The 18831-nt window shown below is 43.3% G+C and overlaps 1 protein-coding gene across 1 annotated transcript in view; it reads left to right on the top strand.

Moving 5' to 3' along the window:
- The first annotated feature begins 267 nt into the window (after positions 1-267).
- The window catches only part of LOC143102874 (voltage-dependent T-type calcium channel subunit alpha-1I-like), a 128264-nt gene continuing 109700 nt past the window's right edge, over positions 268-18831 (top strand). The window contains exon 1 of the mRNA XM_076266686.1: positions 268-506. Within this exon, the coding sequence (XP_076122801.1) occupies positions 268-506 (239 nt within the window). The remainder of the gene's footprint in view (positions 507-18831) is intronic.

Here is an 18831-nt window from a genome sequence, read left to right as displayed (position 1 = left end):
AATGCTGTGTTTTCAGTTTTCTCAAGGGAGCTATTCGGAGCTAAATGGGTTTGAGTGCAGGTGCAGTTATTGTGTTACTAACAAAACTGAGAAGTGGTGGGTTCCTCGCTCTTATTAAAAAAAAAAACCTCTGTATGGCCAGGAGCAGTTTGGCTGGTGAGAGTGGGCAGTTGTGATGTAATGTTACATGCTTTGGATCCTGACACCCATTTAATGTGTATCCCCCCTCTTCCTTACTTTTTAGGCTGCTGCTGCTGCTGCGTCGCCATGACGACCGAGGACTGTCCCGTGCCACTGGGTGTGTCCCAGTCGGGGGCGGGGCTCTGCGAGGACTACGGCCCGACGCAGGCAGACGACATCATCGAGGAAGTGGGCCCGGCGGACGACGTGAGCAGCGACCTGAGCACGCTGGTGGTGCCCTTCCCGGAGCTGGCACCTGTCGTCTTCTTCTGCCTCAAGCAGACCACGTTCCCACGGAGCTGGTGCATCCGCATGGTGTCCAGCCCATATCCTTTCACCCCTCTTACCCTAACGCTGAGCTCCAGACAGCGGTGGAATTCTTGGACGGGTCCAACCCAATGACTATAAAAAAAACAGTTGACAGTGGACGCTGGAGATTTAACCAAATATGGTTAACTATTTAAACAAATAGGGCATATGTAGCCCATTTTCTGTTTGCCACACATACTTTGGCTCCCAGAAATACTTACTACGGAGACTCTAGCTCCAGTTTTGCCAATATGGCTGACCAATTTTAGCTTCATTTTTCCTCCACCCTGTCCATATTTTTGCAGTCATGGGTCCAACCCAGGTCCTTCCACACAATCTGCTGCTGTCTGAATGAGCGACCCCTAACCCCTCACCCTTGACCCCTTCACCCCTGAGCGTTCAGTGTTTCAGGATCAGTGAGGATCAACCACAGAGTGCCCTCCTGACACCAATACTGTGAGTCCATCCCCAGAGGGTTTTACTTTCTTCTTTGTAGTGCCAGTGACACAGTAGGATTGTTTCTCGTTTCTTTTCTGATGAGTAGTTGTTGGTGGCATATAGGCTTACTAAGTGAATACTATTTGACTGAATATATTGAAAAGAAAAACAGTGTATAGTAAGCATATTGTAAGTATAGTATAGTTGTAAGTATAGTTTTATTTTGAGTACATTGTTTAAAGCAGTTTGCATGATGAGCACTTTCATCACGGACATAAATCAATAATGTGCTTAATATGAATTAATCATTAATTCATGCTTTGCCACAGTGTGAATTATTGATATTACATGTTTGGTAAAACGTAAGTATCAGTACAGGATTCATATCTGGGAGATGTTGACTCTGAATGTCATGGGCTTTTTGGAAGTGCTTTTGGCTTTGGATCCTGGTCTGGATCTAACATAAGGCTCCCTGCTCCTTCATAAATTCATGAATAAGAAGTAATTCTCTGCATCTGCTTGTGAATTGTGTTGTATCAACAACAGTAGGACATGGGCTCTCAGATAAAATGCAGTACTGTTGATGGTGCAAATGTAGTAGAAAGTGCTATATGGTGTTACACAGTGACTGTTAAAGGCAACCGTAGACCAGGGCAGATTTCAAAGCACTAGCAACGATGCTGACCAACCACTTAGTCGCCTTGTGTTGCCTTTGTGTGGCGAAGAATAGTTTTACTTTGCACACAGTAAAGACTGCCCACTGTCCACTAGACTGTAAGATACATTCTGCTGCTAACTACCAGGGTTGTCTCTTTAAGGGAATATCTGATGATTACACTGCTTCTAAAAGACAAGTAGGCAAACTCAGCAGCCACAGACGGTTGTCTGTCGGTATTGGCGATGCTGCACAAACTGATTAGAGCTACAGGCGCTCATCGACTGGCCAGACGTTATCAGGTGTCCGACCATCAGCTAGGCCTGTGCTCACTATTACAACCACGGAGTGTGTTGAACTATTGTCTGTGTTTAAAGTTCAGAAAATGTTCCTCTCTGTATTCTTTTTTTCTCTCAAACTTTTTTTCTCTCTCACCATCTCCTCTATTTTCTCTCTCTCTTTCTCTCCCCCTCCTCTCTGTCTCTCTCTCTCTCAGTGTGTGCTAGTTATGGCAGCCAGCTCTGTCTGCCTGGGGGACATGCTCCCTTAGAAAGTGTCCAAATCTAATTTCACGTCTCCACGTCTCTTTGGCTGACTCACTCATTTGATCGGCTCCCAAATCCAGCTCTTTTACTGAGGTTTGTGTGTGCGACGTGTGTGTATGTGTGTGTGTGTTTGTGTGTGTGTGTATGTGAGCAAGCATGTGTGAGGTTTTTTTGTATGTCAGTGTGTTTGTTTGTGTGCATGGAGCAAGGGTAGAAAAGGCAGTGGAACTTTCTTACTTTCTTTTCTTTTTTTTCTTTCTTTAAGAGCTTCTGTGCCGTCACCTGCGTGTGTAGTCATGAATCCCTGCAGCCAGGGGCGTAGCCAGGATTGTTTTATAGGGGGGGCCAGCTGGGTCCAGACTTTTTATTGGGGTGGCACTTGGGAATCAAAACTACTATTTGAAAACTACTCAAAAAGTTTTGAAGATTAGGATAGCCTATTTTAATAATGGCAATAAATTGTGTAAAGCCAACACTGATACACAGGTCAGTTTGTTGTCCACTCCAAATCGTTTTCCATAAATAGGCCAATGCTATAAAAAAGTACATTATGATAATGCACCTTACTTAATCAGTCTTATTATGTGTGTACACTCATGATGATTCTAAAACAACTTTACTGTCATGAACATATGAAGGCAAAAAGGTGTTTCTTTGTCGAATAAATTGAGATGCAATGTGTGTCTCGAATTGGATGCCATGCAGGAATTTGCTGGGATCTCAAAACCGCATTATGAACTTTGCCATAGAGAAACACATGATAGCGTTGGATTATGTAGGCTACATGCCTTGCCACCACAACACACAAAAACGTGGGATAAGTGAGCTATATGAAGTTATTATTTTGATGTCATTTCTCAGTTTTATAACCCAGAAGGATGTACTTGGTATCAAATGGTAGCTCTCTATCTCCTCTTTCATCTGACATGCGTGGCATAGCCTATCTATCCGACCACGGGTTCCTGAGTAGCCTAAAAACGAGTTGGTTTTTGTACATGATGTTATTTTGCAGTCACGTTGTCTGTTTTTATAGCGCAGAAGCATCGATATACCAATAGATAGCCCTGTGTCTCCTCTTTCTTCTGATATGCTTGCCATATCTATGCGATCACGGGTTCGCGAGTAATTCAAACGAGAGTAGTAATGGGCGCAGGTAAACTATAAATATGAATCAATTTAATTTAATTTCATGATTTTTTTTAATTTTCATACTTGATCGCACAGGCAAGAGTTTAGTCTCGTTGGAAAGCCCCACTTCTGCCCTGTCACGCAATTAAGGTTTCATCTCGCTGCGATGAACAGTTCTGTTGTAACAAAGAACTCAGGCAAAGCAGCCTGCCTCTGCCTGACCAGCTGCTATGGCAAGAACCACACGCAGTCAGCAAATTATGTTTTTTATAAAGTAGCCTAGCCTAGGCCCTATTAGCCTATTGGAGCCATCCGGAGATATGTGCCTAATATGCTTGCATTTCACCCGAATTGTATCGAAATATTTTTGTAAAGCGTTACCACGGGCATCCGATTATTTCTGATCAGCCCCACACGTCAATGTCAGAGCCTAAGGACAGCCCAACGCAGCTCACTTGGCTATGATTCGTGACACATTCTAACATCTTATTAGCATTAATGTTCCAACTCATCATCAACTCACCTGTTGTTACTGAGGTTAAGTAGTAGCCTAGTCTACTAAGTGTTAAGATGACTTGAATTGTCCCGCTGCTGCTGCATACTCACGATTTGATCACAACAGTGGGCTACACTTCCTGACTGGGCCAATGGTGGTAGATAAAGCGCAGTAATTGGTTCAGTCGCTGCTTTGCAAAGTGTTGGCAAAGTGCCGTCGAAAACGGCAGCATTTTTTTTTTTTTTACTTTTCACTGAACGGAGCTGGGGGGGCCAGCAGGGTGGCCAAGCTTTGACCAGTGGTGGCCGTGGCCCCCCCTGGCCACCACGTAGCTCCGCCCCTGGTCACATAGCCACAAACTGCTGTTTTCTTCTGGCTTGAACACTATTGCTACATAGGAATTTTTTGCCAGCCTCCAAAATCAAACAAAAAAAATATAAACATAGAAGTGCACCTAAAGATAATGTTGTTCATCTGGGATTTGAGGCAGGCTCAGTTTAAGTGTGTCAAGGCAACAGCATGGCTGTATTTGCCTCTATCATATGTCTCTTTTTGTATTAGTCCTGTGTGTGTGTGTCAGTATGAATATTCTGTGGGGTTCTTTGTGTGTGTGTGTGTGTGTGTGTGTGTGTGTGTGTGTGTGTGTGTGTGTGTGTGTGTGTGTGTGTGTGTGTGTGTGTGAGTGTGTGTTGTGTGGCTATTTTAGAACATTGTGTGTGTGTGTGTGTGTGTGAGAGAGAGGAGATGGAGCTGATATAACCAACTTGACAGCAGACTGTCTGCCAAACACTGTCTTCACCTGACCTGTGCGCCGACAAGCCATCTCCAATGAGCTAAAGGGAAGTATGCAATGTGTGTGTGTGTGTGTGTGTGTGTGTGTGTGTGTGTGTGTGCGTGTCTGCATTTTGTCAAGGAGAAATGGAATGTATCTGTGTATGTGTGTGTGTGTGTGTCTGTGTGTGTGTGTGTGTAGAGAGAGAGAGAGAGATTACCATATCAGGCTTTTTCCTTGCATGATGGGAAGTGGTCCACTCTACCACGCCATTTTTATGCACAGACATGACGGATCCATACACTGCGTGCGGTGATTGCAGATGAAATCTTTTCGAGAGAGCTCAATAACCACCTACAGCTTCATCAACATGCCCCTGCCAACATCAATCTCTGACGCAGCAGAGATAAAAGATGACAATGCTCGTCAGCCCTGCCCTGTAATATGGTAATGAAATTACGAACCTTTTGACTCCTGATACTTTGCGTAGATTAGAATCCGTCTGCCTTGTCAGACCTCTGGTAATGACTGCTCTCAAAAAGAACTCCAAAACCCTCAATGCCTTGTTGTACTGCCACTTGACGCTATACGGACATTTCATGTCAAAATGTCAGTGTAGAAAATACCTTAATGTTGTTGTTTTTTTGGTGAAATGGGTCTTCGTTTGCAATCTCCTTATATACTGTAGCTTTTGGTTTTCACTGCTAAAGATGAAGATGTTCCCTCCAGGAAAATGTTCCTTTAGCTTGGAAAGCAGCGGAGACTGTATGACTATTAGGAGAGGGCAAAGAAAGCGGGCGTGGCAGAACAAAATGAATGTAACCCTCGTGGTCAAGTGTGCATTTTGGGTCGTTGACTCCCTTATTGAATTTTAAAGGTTACTTCTTCCCCGACTCCAGCCGTGAGCCCCAGGGGAGTTGTAGAGCTCCACTAGGCTGAGAGCCTCTCTGCTCTACGGTGAGTTCCTTAACACACGCTGGTGCTTTAGGGCCCGGGGCAAACGGCTATACCGACCAATAAATCACTTTCGACACGAACAAACTTAGTATTGAACCGTAATGTGTTTACTTACGCCGCCGACGGTTATGGTATGTAGGGTAGCGTGTCTGACTCTCTCAATATCTCCCATGGGCTATTAGACACCCATGCTTACATGTGCAAAACACACACACACACACACACACACACACACACACACACACACACACACACACACACACACAGATTTTGTTCGTCCCTATGCTCTCTCCTGACTCCTCCATCTCTGTTCTCTGGTTCTCTGGTGTTCAAGAGAATTTGATTTGGGTGTGATTTGTGATTCAGCATGTTAGTAATTCCAAGACATTATTCCCTCCTGCACACCCTGCCCCGCCCCCCCCCCCCCCACACACACACACACACACGCACACGCACACATTCCCAGACACAATGACACTGTCTGATACCTGTTTCATCACCTCCATTTTGTCCCACTGTCAGGCACACTGGCGAACTGCCCACATTGTGTCTTTGCTGTGCTCCAGAGACCTAGGTTGGTGACATTGGTGTCAGAAGTGGGATTGCGCTGTTAGACCTTTCGAGAGTACATCTGTTATCACATGTGCGGCACTTTACAAGTGACCCCAGGATAGGTGAGACCCTCTGTGACTGACCTGGTGATGGCTTGGACACCGTGTGTGATGGACCTAGCGATGGGGTGAAGCTCGGCTGTGGGATGCGTGTCAGCAGTGCTGGTGGGGTGGATGAAGCGCGAAGCTGGGCTTCTCAAAGGAGAGGACGGCATACCAGTTTAGTATGTGCGCTGCTAGCTGCGATAGCAACGAGTCAGGTGGTTTAAGGGTCGCAAAGTTCCTCCTTTGCAGCAGACGTGAACAGCTAATGGATTTTTAGTAGATTATTAAAAGATGCTCGAGGGTAATAGTCCATAGAAAACAACGGTAACGCTTTAGAATAACATGTGCTTATTAGGTATTAACAGTGCATAATAAGCAGTTAACAATTCATTACTAACAGTTAGTTAACTGTTGTTATCCTTTAATAACATTAACTAACTGTTAACATGCAGCTTGTAGGTGATAATAAGCAGCCTTTTAAGTTACTTACAAGCATATTTGTTAACAGTTGTAAGTGTTAACAAGCAGCTTGTTAATGCTTGTTAATGGTGTATAAGACAAAGAGGTGGATAACTAATACGCTTATAAGACCTTTCTTACCTATTTGTAGTACATTTTGCAGCCCCCCAATCTAAAGCGAGGACCATGTAGCCTAAAGTTCCACAAGCCCAACCTTCTATCTCTCTATACCAGGGGTCTCAAACTCCCGGCCCGCGGGCCAAATCCGGCCCGCGTCCGGCCCAATTCCGGCCCGCGACCTATGTCAAAATAATAATGTAATCCGGCCCTTGAGGGTACCGGTATTTTTAATTGCGACAAACAACGATACTGATTAAAATAGATGATAGATCCAAGTACGGTGACAAATCTCATTTGTACTCTCCTCCATTATTTGCTAGACATCCAGAGCTTGATTCAAACCAAAATCGCTTCACAACGTTTTCAGGAAATACTTGTATTACACACGAGAAACACGAAGACATGCATTTGTAATGACACGGAAGCGATGCAATAGTTTTGCACAAATTGAAGCAGACATAGCAGGCCTAGACCAACTGTTGAAAAACGTTCACGTGTGATGAAGTCTTGGGTAGGCCATGTTATTCACCTATTCTGATTCTGAGGGAGAATATCCTGTTGGAGATTATGATCAATCGTCTATTGACAGTGATGGTCACGATGTGAATGGAGGTGCGTCTTTTCGCGTATACCACGGTGTCCACTAAGCATACCATGCTTATTTCGACCCTCTGCCCAACATAGCTTGGAGGTTGCAGTGTAATCGTGATGATAGTGTCCGTAATGGACGTGGTACAGACAGCAGGGGTTGTAGAAATAGGGCTCTGAAGAGAACTACAAAGTCACCGGCGATATAGGAACTGATTTGACCAGGATACTTTATTGTAGGCCTTGTGGTTATAGGCTAGTAATAGTTTACTATCGTTGGTATACATCTTAGGTGTTTTCCTGTTAATTTGTTATGTGGGTAATATGACAAAAAAGAAAGTAAATCTGCTCAAATATGTTCATCCAGTATTTACTGAAAGGTGCATAATTTGCTTGCTATCCAGTGGCAAATTAGATGGGTAAATGTACAACTTTTGTTTATACTCAAAGATTTTTACATTTACAGTAGGACTTTATCTCTGACCACTTTCAAGCCATGGCCTTTTGAAGTTTTGATATAAAAATTCAATGGTGTTGCTTTCTTAACCCTGACGCCTAGTTTGCCAGGTTTAAAACAGTTGAGAGGGGAAAAAAATATTTTGTGTGAAACACACACATAGGCCTACCTGTTTTTATGCTTTTTTGTTTGTTTTTATAATTTGTATTAATATTTATTTAATCATTATTTTATTTATAAGCTAAGGTTGCTAGCACAGGTGAAAAATAGATAAAAAGTCTTGCACTTTCTGTTTGTAGTTTTGTGTTTGAAAATACAGTATTTGAAAAAAAAAAACATTGCATTTTAGGAAATAGCTGTTCTTTTTTTGTATTATTCTTTAACACTGACGTGGCCCTCCAAAGAGATGACATTGGCAGAAGTGGCCCCCAGCTCATTTGAGTTTGAGACCCCTGCTCTATACTGTTTAGCTGTGATAAATACACCTTCAAAATTGTTGCAGTGAGCAGGAATCGAACACCGGTCTCCCGCGTCAAGGAGTGCATCGCTACTTGTTGAGCTACACTACTGTTCCTAATTGGGTGATGGAAAATATTCCGATGTTCTATATCATACTAGCTATGCTTTTTACAAATGTTTCTGATGGAAAAGTGGTGTTTAATTTCCATAATCTTTGTTCAGTGAACGCATAAAACAGTTTGTCAGTTTGTCAGCAGTCTAAAGATATGCCAGCTTTGTATATAGTTTGGTTACCTAGCAACCGAGGCTTAAAGACGATAAGTGGGTGCGTTCAAAGCTCTGGTTTAAAGTTGCAAACATAGGCGAACGTTCGTGATCGATTTGAAACATGTTTCAGTTTGCCTTGAACAGAGGCGAACATTCGTGGTCTGTTTCTGCATTAATTAAACACCACTTTTTCCTTTAGAAACATATTTGTAAAAAGCATAGCTAGTGTGATATAGAACATCGGAATATTTTCGGAATATAGAATCAAAATAAACAAATTCATCAGCCGAACAAGAAAAGTAGTGTAGCTCAATAGGTAGCGATGCACTCTCTGATGCAGGAGACCGTCTCTCTATCTAGCTTGGTTTAGCTGTGAGAAATGCACCTTTAAAATTGTTGCACTGCTGCACTATCCTGAAGCTATGCTTAAAACATAATCAGAGAAAAAATAATTTCAGCTGTGATACTGTCTTTCCTTTGGGTCCACCAAAATGATAATTTGATGTTGGCAAGTAAACACATCAAGCTCATCACCTTGAGCGTGCAGCAGTATCTTGACTGATTAACTAATGCACCATGCGTAACCAAAACACCAATACAAAATAAAACAATACACAATATTGCAAATGATAAAACATTTGTGGAAGTTGTGGAATGTACTAGACGTAAAATTCAGAGAACCTCAAAGCCAAAACAAACTTGTTTCAAAATGGCAGTGGTTCTTGCACCAGATATTGGTGATCTAGTACAGTATATGACAAACTGCTTGCAAAGTAGTTTGCTATATGAGAGTGTGCTACTGAAATAGCACATTTGATATTTCACTGGAGTTACTGTTTGAACAGCTGCTGCTAAATGACCAAATGAATGGTGTTCTCCACTGGCTGCACTTTAGAAGTGTGCTTGACCCACTTCCAGAATATTCTTCAAGCAAAGTTTGTCACAGTAGCCTACCTTGCAAACTGTAATTATAGACTCTGGCATACTGTAGGCCTCAAAAAAGAAAAGAACATGCCGTTTTGCCACCAGTAGTCCATTCACTTGGAGTGAGCCAAACATCTAAAAGTAGATGTTGAGAAGCAAACATCTAAAAGTAGTCTTTTGACAAACTGACCTTCTCTGACCCTAAATGTGTGTGCTAATAGTCCACAATAGTTATTGCTCATTTTGGACCTGATTTACTAAAGGTTTGCATGTGTAAAACTGTGTGTACATTTGATACCACCCACAAACAAATGTGCAAGTGTATCTACTAATGCTGTGCACTAGGGATTCCTTTTTTCAGATGTGCAAGATAACATGTATTATCCATTTGTATCTATGCTATGTATTATAGAGTTTAGGGAGTTTGTATCTGAGTCCGCAAAATACTGAGAGGTGAACATGCAAATAAAATAACTAGCACAAGCCCCATTGCTCATTATTAGTGCAGTCAAGTTGTTTTTTGAGCATTTTTGAACATTCATTGAGTACTTAAAGCAGGTGCAAGCTCATTATCACTAACCAAAAATCAAGCTAATCTTGTGACCAAGATTTTAGAGAATTTTATATTTATATTAATTTAGCATACAATATCCATTATGAGAATATGCAGCCTATTTCAAGTTCACATATGCAGGCTACAATGGATGCATAAAATAAAAATGCTGCTCCTATACAAAATGTTATCGTAGTTGTAGCTGCAACCTCCATGTGCTACTCTGAACTAAGCAGAGAAATTAGGCATAGCATACATTATCTCATCCAATGCCTACGTACTATAACATACATACTGATGATAGTTTAAAATAAGGCACCTTTCCCACACTCCCTCAGCAGTAGCCATTTTGAATGAATCTCTGATTGCCAGTCCAAATATACCAGTCTCATCAACACCTCTATTCCCAGCAAAAAAAAAGATCTACAGGGAGACCTACTGTAGTTTGTTTTTTAGCCATTAGCCAGTATACTGAAATAAATGTGTTGAAGTACAACATAAATTGAAAATAATGAGACAAAAGATGGGAAATTGCCTGAATTCAATCCCCCTGCTCTTCAGCCCTGAGAGATCTAAAGCTGTTAAGCCAGCTGAGCCACTATACAAACCTATACAAACCACTCTGTACAAACCTATTACTGGTTTCCTATTCTATTGCAGGCCATACAGTACGTCACCACTTAGCAGAAGCTAGTTAAATAGACATTTCATTATTTTACCAGGATCAGGGCAATTTTTCACATTATTACATTAACATTTTTTTCTTACACTTTTTTCCAGCTTTTGGTTAACAAGATTTGTTTTAAACGGACCGTATCAAACATTTATTCCAATTTGCAATATCAAGAATCAGCCTGTGACTGGTTCATATCCTGAGGAAAGAAACAAAATCTAGGGGCTTAATAGAACTAGCAACCAACCTTCTGGTGCCGTCGGAAAGGCTTTATTTACCGATTCGCTCTGGATTTCACGTTCATCCACCCTGCAGAGAGGCCGTCCCAAATCTGACAATTAATTATTTTAAAACAACATATTGGGAGCAAACTATTTGACCAGACTGCATACTGATGTCTAACTGATGCATTTTCAATTACCTGTGTGGCAAAAGAGTGTAAGACATTACACAATTTCTGAAAGATATTGTTGTGTCTTACCGAAAAACTTTTGCTTTCAACAGCAAAGCTAGTTGTGTCTCACAGTGTTGTTGTGGTGCTTCCTCTAAATGGATGAGCGGAGAAGGGACACCTGTAGGGTAAATGGTTATTGGGGAATGTAGTCATGTAATGCACTTCATCCGGAGGACACGCTTCTCTTCTCTTCTGTGCTACTTTCAAAAGGAATGACTTGTGTGGTTCATATTTCTTCCTGCGAAGAAGAACAGAAAATAAATGGCAGCAAATAAGGGTTGTACAAGGCCTGCTTTGATTAGAGTCTGAACATACACGCACACACACACGCACACACACGTACACACACCCACACACACATGCACACACACGTACAGTACACACACGCACGCACACACACGTATGTACACACACACATGCACACACACACACACACACACACACACACACACACACACACACACACACACACAGACAATAGATTATACCCTTAGTCCATTTGTGGAAGTGTTTACAGATCGTTTTGAGGTGCACTCTCAAGGCTTTGTGTTCAGTTGTAGTTGGGAGAGATTGCTTTTCTGACAGAGCACTTCTGAATGCTAGTGTCTCCTCCTACAGTGGACACACACACACACACACATTCACACACACACACACACACACACACACACTCACACACACACACACTCATAAAATAAGGCACAGAAGAGATATATGGCATGGACAAGACTGCACACAAAAGCATGCAGAGAGAGAGAGAGAGAGAGACAGAAGGAGAGAGAGAGACAGAAGGAGAGAGAGAGACAGAAGGAGAGAGAGACAGAAGGAGAGAGAGAGACAGAAGGAGAGAGAGTTAACAGTGTGAGTGAGCAGTTGGACAGTGACCTTGCATGTCCTTGAAGCCCTTCTCCTCTATGATCTCTGTAGTTTGTTCAAATAATATCTGCTCACTTTTCCGTGGGCGTTCGTGCAACATTTTCAGTGGTGTATCCATTATTTTACAGCAGGAACTCACTTGCTGTTCATATTTCATTTATCATGCTCAAACAACGCTACAGAATTTATTTCAATATACACTGTACAGTAGATACCATGGCACCATATCTTTGGACTCTGTACGTATCCCACTGTTTTCAATGTGCTCTTTTATAAACCTCCCCTGGCTAGTAACCTACGGGGGAGCTGTAAATATCCCATGCAATTTACCCAGGGTTAGTGCTTTGGATCCTCTTCCCCCAATTAGACCAGTTGTGGCCACAGCGATGGATCGAGCAGCATTAGGTATTCCATCCGAGTTCTCTCAGAATCCTTGCTAAATGGAAATGAGGTTTTATAGCTGTGGGTCTGCTTGTCCCTACCTGCGTAGAAAAATGCCTGTTTTTTCAAACGGCTGTTTCACCCAAGGCCCACACGTCTTGTGTCGGAGTGGAAATAAACCCCTGAAAATGGTCCTTTAAGAGATGCCGAAAGGGTTTGTGAATAAGCATGATGGGTTCAAGTGGACAATTTTTGGGCTAAGTTGTCTTCGCACAGACATAGTCGCACTCTCAACAGATAAACTGAGGACAGGACTACATTGTTGAACTAAAGATGAATTCTGAACGCTTTATGGTGCTGTGTACAAGCAGTCCGCTTCTGGTTAGTTACAGTGCTGAAGAGAAGTGGTATTGTGGTAGCAGATATTTTGTAGAAATGAAATGAAACCGAAGAGGAGGGATCTTGACCTAATAAAATTATCTACAGACTGAGTCTGGAAAAGAATTTTCAGTGCAAAAATGACAGAGAGGAAGATGACATTTTTCATTTAATGTCACACATATTCGTCCAGTGGGATGGGGCTCCATTTTCCCTCTGAGCTCACTCCCACGCTTGAAAGAATTACATGCTGATCAGATTCAAAACCCCAAAACCACCCATTTCTATTGGGAACTTCAACATATTCTTCAAATATTACATTTTCAGTGATTTAAAAAAAAAAAAAGATATCAGAGTGGAATTTTAATAGTAATTGTGAATGATGAATTTGTTGTCATCGAGAGTATTATGGGATGTGTGATAGAACAAAAAGAGAGAGATAGAGAGAGAAAGACTGTGTGTGTGTGTGTGTGTGCGTGTGTGTGTGTGTGCTTGCACTTGTCTGTGTGTATTATGGGTCAGGGGTTTGCTTTTCTCTTTCTTATTGAACCACAGGACATCAAAGCTGTAAGGCGTGTGTGTGTGTGTGTGTGTGTGTGTGTGTGTGTGTGTGTGTGTGTGTGTGTGTGTGTGTGTGTGTGTTAGGGCTCTCTCCACGGCAAGACACTCTGTCTTTTTCACACAAACACACATAAAAACACTCTCGCTCTCTCTCTGTCTGTCTCTCTCTCACACACACACACACATACACACACACACACACTCTCTCTCTCTGTCACACACACACATACACTTTCTCTCTCTCACTCTCTCTCACACACACACACACACACACACACACACACACACACACACACACACACCCACACACACACACACACACACACACACACACACACACAAACACACACCTGAGGCAAATGTCAGGTGTGATTATCATGGTGGTAATAATAGGGAACAGGTGAAGCCATGTTTGAGTTACTCAGTGGAGGCCCACAGTCAAACGTGGCTCTGAGGATCCCACACATGACAGCTGAGATGTGTGTGTGTGTGTGTGTGTTTGTGTGTGTGTGTGTGTGTGTGCCTACCTGTACGTATACGTGGTCCCTGTGTTTGTGTTTGGTGTGCAATCAAGTGCATCATAGCTTATTGGCATTGCCATTATTTGTGTGTATGTGTGTGTGTGCGTGTGCGTGTGCGTGTGTGTGTGCGTGTGTGCGCGCGTGTGTGTGTGTGTGTGTGTGTGTGTGTGTGTGTGTTGTATTTTGTTGGTAATTTGAGAGGCATTTTTGGCTGCTGGAGGTATCCAGAACACAAACACACATTTGCAGGGAGAGGAGGAACAGCATCATTCAACTTGTCTGGCTCAAACACATCACCACCCACAACCTGTCTGTTCAATCATTGCAGCATAGCACACAGCACATGCACATCATGCACATGATACACACACACACACACACACACACACCAATAATACCTGCACAAACATGCACGAATGCTTGCACGTGTACAAGCACCCACCCACACACAACACACACACAGACACACACACACACACACACACACACATCTAAGTGTGGAAGAGAGACGGTGAACACACACACACACACCTACTCACACACACACACACACACACACACACACACACACACACACACACACACACACACACACAAGCACTAACCAGTAGAGAGTGATTGAGTGACTTAGATATTGTTAGGGAGACAGAGACAGCAGCCACTGAAGCGTTTCATCCTTATGGAAGACTCTGCCGTCTCCCTCTTCCTCTAGTTCAAGGTCTATTCAGAGCAGATAAAAGTGATTGGGCTGTTCTGCGTTCAACTCAAATAGCCCTCTGTCCATGTTTAATTGTTGGTTTTCTTCTCGGCCTAACCAGCTGCCATTCACCGGGGATGCGTTGGAGATGGGCACACAAAGGGCCAAATTAGCCAGGTGCCACGTGACACTCAGAGGTATCACGGGACAAAAGACTTAACAGACTGGAGCTGGGGAATGGGAATGTGTATTCAAGTGTGAAAATGTGAATTATCAGTCCCCCCTTTGGTGTGTGTGTGAGAGAGAGAGAGAGAGAGAGAGAGAGAGAGAGAGAAAGAGAAGGAGAGAGAGAGAGAGAGTATGTGTCTGTCAATCAGCCATATAATACTTTGATCACTGGGCCTTTACTTACTATATGTCCACAAACTCAAGCCCACAAAAAACACAGATAGTGTGGAAACAATCGATAGAGAGAGAGAGAGAGCGAGAGAGAAGAGAGAAGGAGAGAGAGATACAGAGTTTTAAGAGTAGACTGACCTCCGTTATCTGTGTGTGTGTGTGTGTGTGTGTGTGTGTGTGTGTGTGTGTGTGTGTGTGTGTGTGTGTGTGTGTGTGTGTGTGTGTGTGTGTGTGTGTGTGTGTGTTATGAAAAACAGCCAGGGACAGGAGCACCCTGTGTTCAGTGATACCCAACCGCAGACATAGGAAAGAAAGGAGACACTAACTGCAGGACAAAATGTTCACAGGATGGACTGAACCGGACGAACATCGACCGCCTGGGACAGAGGAGAGGAGATGGTGGTGCTGAGAAAGAAAGTCCGAACAATGGATTGTGGAAGAGAGATGGTGAACTAGCGATTATCCAGCAGAGCAAAATTGCAATTTCACTGTCATGCACTGACAGCACCATAAAAGGAGTCGTTTTTTAGAATGGAGTCTAGAAAAATGATGTTTACATTCTCAACTTCTCAGCAGGACAAAGCAGAGTGTACTGTGTCTCCCACACACACACATCTTCCCCGTGTGTGTGTGTGTGTGTGTGTGTGTGTGTGTGTGTGTGTGTGTGTGTGTGTGTGTGTGTGTGTGCGTGTCTGTGTGTGTGTGCGTGTCTGTGTGTGTGTGCGTGTCTGTGTGTGTGTGTGTTTGTGTGTGTGTGTCTGTGAGTCCATGAGAAGGATGTGAGTGAATTATAGGCGGTTATGGTGACACCGTTGGATCAGGCCGTTCCCAGTCAGCTCTCGCCCTTCTCAGACAAAGCTGAAGTAGGAGGCAGAGAGACAGGCCATCTGTCACTTTGACCGAGTGGCAAGGATGAATGATGGAGGAGATGTTGATGGAGAGAGGGAGAGAGAGAGAGAGAGAAGATGAACAGATAATCTCTCTGAGAAAGAGAAAGATAAAGAGAGGACAGAGAGAGAGAGAGAGAGAGAGAGAGAGAGAGAGAGAGAGAGAGAGAGAAAGGTACGGTAGTTAACAAGTCCTTTAGTGTGTTTGGCTGCAGATAGAGTGGTGTGTAGGACATCAGAGCAGCCGACTGAGAAGGGGGTCTGTGACCCTAATGATGCTGACATCACTCTTAACAACAAGAGATGGCAAGCCACACACCTCCTACACACAACACAATCTCAGACTGAGAGAAACACACACACACACACACTTTACACATAATCACACACACACACACACACACACAAACACCCCACACACACACACACACATGCAGAGAGGAAGAAAGGAGAAGGAAGAAAGTGAGGTGGAAAGAAAGGAAAAGGAAAGACATACTGTATCTAGGAAGGAACAGACTGGGAAGAAATGCAGAATATACAAATCTGAAGAAGAGGAAAACAGAGTGGGAGAGAAGTTAGGAGAGAAGGAGAGAGGAATAGAACAAGAAAGAAAGAGAGAAGTATGAGGGGGGGAAAAAAGCACTCTAATGACATCAGGCACTTTACTCGAATGTTTTGCCATGCGGTGATTCATCTGCACTAAATGCACCCCAAACTGACACTTCTGTGCTGAATGTTTTGAGAGCGCGTCACATGCTTGCCAGGGCTTTTCAGCGTTGTGGAGAGCACGCCAGCCTTCTGGCCCTCTGGCAGATCCAGCGTGCTGATGAGAGGCTCCATCACGGAGAAGGCATCTCACAAGGACTCATGATTTGCTTTACTTTTCATGTAATGGAGATTCAATTAAGTCCTCTGTATTAGAGTGTGGATGTGTTTTGACTGTGTGTGTGTGAGAGTGAGAGAGAGGGAGGGAGAGAGAGAGAGAGAGAATTTGTGTATGTGTGTGTTTGTGAGAGGCTGTTTATTTTCATTTGTGTGGGAGTATAGAGCAGAAGTTAGGAGTGTGTGTGGATGGGTGAATGAGTGGAGATTAGCAAACACTTAACACACTCATGAACATAAAACACACACAGTCACACACACACACACACACACACACGTGTGTGTGAGAGAGAGTGAGAGAGATAGGGAGAGAGAGAAAGCTCTAGCCTGCTGGGTGTGCAACAGAATGTCAGTGTAGACCATGTCAGAGGAATGGCACAGTCTCTGCCACTGCCTGAGGCTCACCACGAGAGCTTTCATAGGGTTGTCATCACAGATAGACAGGGAGACAAACACACACACACACACACACACACACACACACACACACACACACACACACACACACACACACACACACACACACACACTCACACACAAGCAAATGCATAAGACACACATGACAAACTTACAGATGTGGCGTAGTAAAAATATAGCAGCCTACTCGAGAGATTGTTATTGTAGTTGAGGTCCTATAAATGCTATTTGGAGAGACAAGCATATCCAGAATTTTTACAATTACCAATCACCACAATTACTTTAATATGTACACACACACACACACATACACACACACACACACACATGAACTAGCATCCCAGTGTCCCTTTCCCAGAAAAGAGAGAGAGAGAGAGAGAGAGAGAGAGAGAGAGAGAGAGAGAGTTGGATGGACAGTTAGACTAATAGAGGTGGAATGAGTGAGTAAACAAGGGAGAGTGAGAGTGATAGGATGTCAGATAGAGAGAGGTGGAGAGAGATGGAGGGAGAGTGAGACAAGTGGACAAGAGAGGAGAGTGAGTGAGAGATGGGGTGGGAGAGAGTGGAAGAGAGATGAAGTGTTTGGAAAAGGAAAATGGAGGGAGTATGGTGGTGAGAGAGATAGTTGAGAGATGAAAAGAGATTGAAAATGTGGGAAGGTAGTTTGGAAAGAGAAATTCCATCCTTCCTTCCATGCTTCCATTCATCCATCCTTCCTTCCTCTTGCCCTTGGCTAATCTGTTCCATTCCATCCAGTTCCATCCCCCACATTCCAAGAATTAATCCAATAGGTCCCAAGACATTTTCTTTGGAGCTGAGATTAATGGATGTGTGTGTGTGTGTGTGTGTGTGCATGTGTATGTGTTTGCTTGTGCATTTGTGTGTTTGTGTATGTGTGTGTGCTAGGTAAGAAGGGGATTTAATCATATACGTTATATATGTTACCTCAGCTAAATACATCCGTAAAACCCCAGCCCTCCTCCGTAAATCTGCCTTTTTGAGAGCTGACCCCTCAGCTATTATCCCCTCGGAGGAAGCCTAATGCCCTTTAGGCCCGATGAGTAAACCTCTGACCCTGATGATGTCTGCTCCTGTGGCCTTGAGCCTCTGAGGGATTAGAATGCCGGGGTTGGTATTGGATATTGGCAGGTGGGGATTGCTGAATCACTTTGTGTCCCGGGGGGCAAGATCATTTTAGAATGAGATTTGCCTCGAGGCCAAAGCCATTTGAAGATGATTTTTTCCACATCTGCAGCACCCTTTAGGACATGCATACAGAATTTATAATTTCTCCTACGACTTGGAGCAATGTGTTTTTGCTTAAAATGGATTCAGCTCATCCACATAGGTTTTAATGTCTTTTCAGATATTGTCTGTGTGAAGCGTCACATATGTTATCCAGCTTCTATGGAGAAGGCTTTTAGTTAGTCCTTTTTGGCCGTTCACCAAATGGGCCTGTGCAGCAATGACACATTACACAGGGTATCTACAGTATATCACAATGTTAGATTTGCCTCTTGGATCTTTGCATCTTTAGAGCATCCCCCCCTTTTTTTTGGTGGTGGGACATTTTTAAAAACACGAGTTGATGCCAGTTTTGTTTTAGAGGCCAAGCTGCCACAGCGCAGTGCAGTTCATCACTGTGATTCCTTTTGGCCAATTTCCCAGACAAATTAGGTGAGACGAGGGCAAAGCGAGGCTGAGTGTTTCCCCCGAGAGCTCACCGCTCCCTCGCTCACTCA

This window comes from Alosa pseudoharengus, unplaced genomic scaffold, assembly GCF_046254945.1.
Source record: "Alosa pseudoharengus isolate Yale_2024_CS ecotype anadromous, Long Island Sound unplaced genomic scaffold, YU_APseudo_1.1 YU_APseudo_1.1_scf_4, whole genome shotgun sequence".
NCBI classification, from domain to species: Eukaryota; Metazoa; Chordata; class Actinopteri; order Clupeiformes; family Clupeidae; genus Alosa; species Alosa pseudoharengus.
The sequence above is the reverse complement of the archived record's forward strand: the minus strand, read 5'-3'. Positions and strand labels throughout refer to the sequence as shown.